Genomic DNA, 7,662 nt, shown 5'->3' on the forward strand with positions numbered 1-7,662 from the left:
CGAGGCAATAACAACGGCGAATAAATAATTTTCATGATAGCGGGCTAGGGTAGATGGTACTTTCCACAAGAGAATGACGCCGCGGCCCACACTTCTGTCTCAGGAATCATTATGCTGTCGTAACCTCCATCTCTGCACGCCTTAAATAGATTCTTCCCATTCAATTGATAAAGGCAATGTTTATTTCAAGTCCAGTATTTTGCTTCATATAAACTATATCTTTCTAGAAGCAAGCAAATAAGGTATTCGGCTGAAACAGTTAAGAGCAATGGATCAAAATAAAACAATTTGTATCTATTAAATGATAGAATGTAAATTGATGTCGAAACTGTAATTTAATTATAGGATTTGAGACACCACGAAGAGCTATTTTGAGCACAACTGCTTCATCATTAATTGTGCCGTCAAAAGTGAACAAAGAAATAAGGAATCACAAAGATATCACTTGTACAAATAATATGGATTCAACCAATGCTTCACCCTATTGACAGGAAACCATCACTTTCATGAATCATATGATTCATGTACCTTTCCACCACAAGATAAGCTGTAACACTGCGGAATTGCAGCCACCTGCATTACCGCAAACGTGTTATAGCAACTGAAGATGCGGTTGCTTAATGCAGTGACCCAATGCTCCATTTACATAGAAATCCACCCTCACCGAAAAATTAGAAAAACTTCTTGGCTGCGTCTTCTCGCGACATTCTGCAAGCATTGAAAAGAGGTTACACTATAGGAATATCAGCATTGGATAGTTTTACTCACCTCATAGATTGGTAGGCAATGATAATGACAAGTTGAACAACGGCGATGGCAACAAATATTCCGACAGACACACAGCTAGGCATTTCGGGTTCCGGGCACATAGGCTTGGGTGTGTTGGCCTGCAAAGTAGTGAAGACTTTTGAAAATGGCCCTAAAAAGCATATGCCTGCATGCTCTCTTACAGCATGCCGGTTATTGCATAAGACAATTATGTCCGTGGTTAATGTTCAGTTCATCAATATCACCAACACCAGGTGTTGATATACTGCAAAGTGTAGATGAAAATTCGAATATGCAATGCCAAAAGGATTTTAGGAATTTGTCTGGTAGGATGGTCTATTCACTATCAAATTTATGCTAACTTGGATCCTGCGATTTCATTATTTAACATAGAGTAATATCATATCAAATTGCACTCATATACAATTTTGACATTTTCTGTAATTTTTACCATGAACAATACTTTAACATTAGAAATGTAGTTTTTCGGTGTGTGAGGCTTGGGTCAGATATGGGTTGTGCTATAAAAAGTTTTACAACAACTTGGTACCTTACAGCATACCACATAGGTTTTGAATTCCTTTAGACAAACTTTCAAGAAAACTAGGAAATGTTGATTCGAGAAAGGTTGAACATATCGGTTACCAGTGACCGCATTCCAATGGTGTAGCATATCGACTCGCAAACAAAATCATGATTTTACAGTTTGAAAACTTCTGTTACACTTCACGTTTATAATATGGTGTGTGCGTCAAATCATTTGGGGAGGCATGAAAAATTAGCTTGCACACCACAAGTGGTTGCCGACCTCTACACATGCACTTATTCGGCTTCTTTGTCAGTCAAGCATTTTTGACTTCGGAGTGACGTATCAGATCACAACACCCATGAATAACGAGACCGCAATGTCAGTACAAAACCACCAAACCGACCTGTTTCCTGATGATGGTTCCCACATCCTCTCCGATTTTGCTGAGATCGCTTTGCACAGTTTGCCGAAACTGAATGGCTTCGTAAGTATCGCCGGCCGGCCTTGGGGCTCCGCCACCCGTTTCCGCTCGTTGCGTCTGCTGACTTATCTGGTTCAGCATTTGCTTCATCAAGTTGAGTTCATGTCTGAGGAAACAACAACACATAAACGAGCGATTCGTGCATTTGAACACAAGATACAACAAGATACAAAGTCCGCAGTCTACACACATTACACATGTGTCGCATCAGAGTAACTTTGCAAAAATTGAAGGTTACTTATTGTAATACACAAAACCTTGAGTATTGTACGCTAACGATTCTATATAACATACAGGAACGGAAAGTTATTGACGAGTTACTGTCATAATCTCGCACGAAGATGGCAGATTCATTCATTCACTCAGCAATTTAACACCAACGTAAATTCAGCAGCTTGCAACAGTGGTCAAATTTGCCGGAATGTAAAAATGGATTATATTGACCTCAATCCTTTAACCGTATCATAAGCTTCTCTTTGCAGGTTCATGACGTTATCTATGTGATACGTTTTTGCGTTATTGTCAGCACCGGCGGCAGGCGCAGCTTGACCTTCCAGAGCATCCACGGGTTGCGACTGTATAACATCCAGCTTCGACGACATGCCCCTCTGGTGATCCAGTAACTCTTGAAGCATACTGGATACTGATCTGCAATTGGCATTAGAATAGTAGGATGTACATGCACATACACATGTTGACTCAGCATCGAATACCGCAATTCCTCTTTCAAGTTGGACTGGATTTCAAAAATTGATATCAACTCCTTCGATGCAGTTCCTTCGTACTGTAATGAGGCATTGAAATTTCAGGTGAGACCTCTGGCAGAACTGGCAGTATTGAGATGGAAGTGCCCACAATTGGCCAATTCCACAAGTTTCAATCAAATTACGTTATTGATGTGGCCATGTAATATCATGTCAGCTAAAAAAAAATTGTCTGGTATGTAAAAAAAGGCAACCCATTCATTTCCTTCAACTTTGGTCCAGTCATTAACAAAACTCACTGCTGTACACAATTTACTATTGCTACACTGGTTCATTCGACCTCAGACCCCCCAGTATTTCCCAGATTATACTGATGGCGCAAAATTGATTTTAAACTCTGCAAGTCATTTTAATGTAACGGCAATAGCGACAGCTGACGACCGATTGCATTTCCGCAAACGACAAGACCAAGAAGTATAGCATACCAATTCTTCAGACTGCAACTTTTCCTCTTGTGAATCGGGATGCTCCTTCTCGTATTCCTCCTGCATCTTATTGAACTCCTCCATATTCTTTTCATATTCTTCTCCCCCTTTTAGTTCATCCGAATCTGGAACCTACAGAAGTTGATTTCCATCACCGTGCCCATTTGTTCCGCAACAAATAAGGAATTGCTTACCTCTGGTCGTGTTTCGATCAAACTCGAGGTCAAAAATTTAATGACATCATGATCATCTGAACATCAACAATAGCTTTGTTTTGGTTAGGAACTGTTCCCAATAAATGGAGCAAAATAGTCTGCACAGTGTTCAAGGGCTGCATTGTGATGGTTTGTAAACACTCAGTAAATATGGCAATGTTGAGAGTAGGGCTTGGCAAAACGAGTATCTGGGTGATTCGATTCGAGTACCACATATCATTACACCGTTGCCGTAAAAATGACTTTTTAAATTTCAAATACGTATTTTTTTGTGGCCACAAGGAAAATGTTGCCAGTCACACGTCATCAGGGTTGTAATGATTCGAGTCATTTTTTAAAATACGTAAAATGACTAGACTCCAGTCAATTTGTGAATTGACTCGACTTGTACTGGAGTCATTGTCTATGACTCGAACCATGTCTATGACTCGAACCAAGTCATATGACTCGAGACTAGGGCGGCCAAGACAGACATTTGGTTGGTACTTCGAAGAATAGTTAAGTCATCACATTATTGGTATTTTGTCTATCAGTCCTGAATATTGGAAAATAGGGCCTGAAACTGTTGGACTGAGGAAAATTACGATATTATGAATACCACCACTCCATCTCGAGCAGAGTTGAAAAAAGTGGGTTCAACCGGATTGAACTCAAAACTGAACAATGAACACAATGACTTGGACTTCAGTCACAACACCATGACGCGGACTCAGCCCTCTACTCAGTGACTTGGACTCGGACTTGACTCGACGGTGAATTGAAAATGACTCTGCTAGACTCAAGTCAAAACTATAAAAATGATATTGACTTGTGATTTGGACACAACACAACCCTGCACGTCATGCAAAATAGTTCTCTACTTTGGGACCAAGACTATTTTGCAGCGCTTTGTGACCATGGAGAGGCTCGATCACTATGTGACAGAAACGTTCGTAGCCTTTTTGAACTTATGTTTTTCGTTGCTAAAGTAGTTAGTGTGAATGCATATATTTTCGTTACCTATTACGAAAAAAAATCGACTCCCACGTCTAGAATCATTACAGTTGATACACGAATCAGTATTCTAATCGTTGTAGCAACCCTAGTTCTGATATCATCTGAAAACCTCAGAATTATATTTCACTGGAACTACATTACCTGCTAATCCTCCTGTAGCAGCAGAAACTCCGAAATAGTAGTAGGTGGGAAGGTTTACATTCTCTACTACGGTACACGTTTGGAAGAAAGAATCGTCCGCAAAATTTCCAGAAGTGTAGCTCACCTGAACTCCAAAATGTTCACAATGTCATCAAAAACGAATAGGTTTACGGGCGGGTTGACTTACAGTCAGAGTAGTGCCTTCGTACCGAATTTTCACTTTCACAGGATATGGCTTGTTGCGGAAATCAAACCTGCAGCTTCCAGAATGTTGATTCAAACCATCGCTAAGCAAAACATATTGATAAAGCTTTTGTGGCCAGCGTCAACGAATGTCGTCATACCTATCGTGCTGGTATTGCTGGGTGCCATCGTTGGTGACTACGAGGATAGATGGGTTGTCCAATTTGTTATCATTATCGAACGAGTCTAGGAAAACTCCAAGGCCTTCCCATTGGTCCTTTGCACCATACACTGTACCCAGTTCCCCATTGTGAGAAGTATACCACAGAGCCTGAAAATTGACTTAAAATATATCAACGGTTACTGTTACTGATATGGGATCTGATCCACTGTAAATGGGAGCGCTTTGAATTTTGAACATCGAATTCGCAGATGGAGATATACACCATGTCCCATGTCAAGCTGGTTAAGAATTACAACACCAGCGTTAATATCCCAATAAACATGAAAATAACTTACAAGTCCATCCGCACCAAGTCTTCCGCGCCCTTCTATCCGTATGTGGGCTTCAACTTCCCACTCTTTAGATTCGAAGGGCGTTGTCGACCAAGCAAGACCTTTCTTATCTCTTATGGATGGAACAATCCTAATTTTATCATCGCCAGCGACAGAGTCTGAAGGAAACAAAGCAAGTATTAATAGTAAGTGGTGCAAGCCTATTGCAGGGATGCCAAATTCTGACCTGGTCAAAATAGCCAAGGACAATAAGCAGAATCATGCCATCACAAATTCAAATTGTTTGGTCAAATTATAGCTAAATACAAACTAGGAAGGAATACTTCCGAAAGCCGATTTTAGAATCGTGTATTCTTTACTTCACAGGAAGTTGATCGGACTGAGTTTTGAAAAATGTCTCCCTCTCACAGAGTGTGACGTGATTTGAAGTTTTCTGAAGCTCTGCAAGGTAGGCTACTATCTATGGACCGAATACTCACCTAAATAACAGAAGCAAGCAAAAAAGGCCACACTGATATTGCAGTGACCTCATTCCTGGCGAGAACATAACAAATCAGGATATAAAATGCCTATAGACTACCAACCAAAGCCATCCAACCCATGATAACTTAGATTGCCATTTGGACTAATTGGCAATGCACTTTCTAAAAGCTATGCCACTCTACACTGAGATTATGGCAACATTGTGGCAGAGAATTGACAAACCTACAAAGATTACCAACCTCCATGCAGAGCCCAAAAGGGGACAGTCATGTCAGCTTGAACAAGGTGCGGTCCTTTAAAACTGTGTTTATATTCATACTTTTTATGTCGTATCGATTCTTGTGCAGACGTTTCTTGACACAAAAGTAACGAAAAGGTGTATAGGCAAATATAGATTGTACAAATGCTTCTCGTTGAAGACAACTTTTCCGCCATGATTGCGATTCTCCGGTGCTTCAGGAAAGATGCGTATCTGAAAAATTGAATCATGTTAACTGTGGTACTGGTCATCACTAGTGCTGTTTGAGGGGGTTCTGCCCCAATAAGAATATAATTTTTATCATCATAATCAGTGCAACAGCAACTGTGCCAACTAGCAATTAATTGATACCAGTTTCATCAACTATTCGGCCCAGTTGACGGCTCTATAGGAAAATCGGACATGTCTAGCTCATAATTTTTCCGCTGTGGAATGTATGCAGCTCATGTCCCGTTTTCAAATTTTGAGATCAATTTTTCAAATTCCACATTCATGTTGGTCACTTATAGTTTAAAAATTAACCATGACAAAGATATGGCCGAATGAAAATGAAAACTTTGCAAAAATATCATTTTCTCAAAATGTGTAAAATAGACATAAGCTATTCTGATTCTACATAGTGACCGAGTGACGAATGGAGAGTATATGTCCGTAAACGGAACTAATCATTAACAAAACCTGTACAAGTGAAGCAAATGTTATAAGTTATACAACAAGCATGGTACAGAGTGCAGACTGGAGGCTCGATATAATAACAGTCTATTTAAATCAAACTCTCAGCAGTAGGCCTATATATGGCACATGGGAGTAAGAGATTTCAGAATAATTGAATAACTAAATAACAATACTAAACTGAAACACTCTTTATAATACCGTAGTTAATGCACAGGGGAATAGGTCTACTTCATCAGACTGTTAAGCGAATAGCATAGACGCGATTTATTGATATTTTTATTCAAAAACACCAAATGATTGCTATATAATGAAAAGATAGAAGGATGTTGAAACAACTTGACAGATGCACAATTGCACATGTATCATGGAGTCGGTGTCCTGTGCTCACACAATTCATTTTTTCATTATTTTTTGATAAATTTCTTCAACTTGGAGAATCATCGTTGCTCACATGTTATATCAGGCAAAACGTACCGAGATTCCAGTAGGGGGCATGCGCTCGCCCGTTCATGAAGATGTGGATAATCTGCACAGCCTGATTGGAATTGCTGGCTTTTTTGCCTGATATATCAGGTGAGCGCTGAGCAGCGATGATTTTCCAAGTTAAAGTTATTCAATAAAAAATAATTATTATTGAAACAGTGTGAGCACATGGCACCGATTCCATGCAGGTGCACAGCATTGTTTTGTAGAGATATCGGAATAGCGTTACGGCGTTATCTTATAGTAGATGAAAGCCACACCTGTCAGTATCTGGAAATGCTACCTGATACTATATCAAATGATCCTGTAATTCTATGCAATCGGTGCCAGCGTTATTACTATACGCAACTGCAGTCATTGCAATACCATATTTTGCAGAAAAGTACTTACCGCGCCGACGCCGGCTATGTTGATGTTGATTGCACACGAAAGTCACACGTCGCGTTTAAGCAGCGATTACGCAATCAATGCCGAAGGCTGTTCCAGCTGAGTAGGTCAAATTTGCATATCATAAATCAGCCCTGCGACGGCACAAATGAAGCGTGCAGTGTATATCCAGCGTGTACTCGCTGGTATATCACAACTTTCACTCCACAGACGTAATTTAGTTTAACGATCCTTATCTATAACAACTCCATATCTAATCGTGGTTACACCAATACGCCTATACAAATCAAGTACCACCATTATTGCTGTATGTTTGTTATATAGGCTATTTCTGTTGGATGAAAAATTAAGACGCTC

At 39.9% G+C, this 7,662-nt stretch overlaps 1 protein-coding gene across 1 annotated transcript; it reads right to left on the minus strand.

Annotated features, from left to right (window-relative positions):
• Positions 1–159: 159 nt before the first annotated feature.
• On the minus strand, positions 160–7,460 carry LOC145455921 (protein ERGIC-53-like). The gene is made up of 13 exons (XM_080333953.1): positions 7,309–7,460; positions 5,741–5,973; positions 5,022–5,176; positions 4,664–4,833; positions 4,507–4,606; positions 4,320–4,443; positions 3,162–3,217; positions 2,968–3,099; positions 2,492–2,562; positions 2,223–2,426; positions 1,701–1,884; positions 769–887; positions 160–708 (listed from the first exon to the last, which is right to left on the minus strand). The coding sequence occupies exons 2-13, from the start codon at positions 5,934–5,936 to the stop codon at positions 672–674; spliced, it is 1,548 nt and encodes a 515-aa protein (XP_080190079.1). The 5' UTR covers positions 5,937–5,973; positions 7,309–7,460; the 3' UTR covers positions 160–671.
• Positions 7,461–7,662: the final 202 nt, after the last annotated feature.

The sequence above is a fragment of the Botryllus schlosseri genome, chromosome 14 (assembly GCF_051294905.1).
Source record: "Botryllus schlosseri isolate E-star chromosome 14, Bs_hap1, whole genome shotgun sequence".
Taxonomy (NCBI): domain Eukaryota; kingdom Metazoa; phylum Chordata; class Ascidiacea; order Stolidobranchia; family Styelidae; genus Botryllus; species Botryllus schlosseri.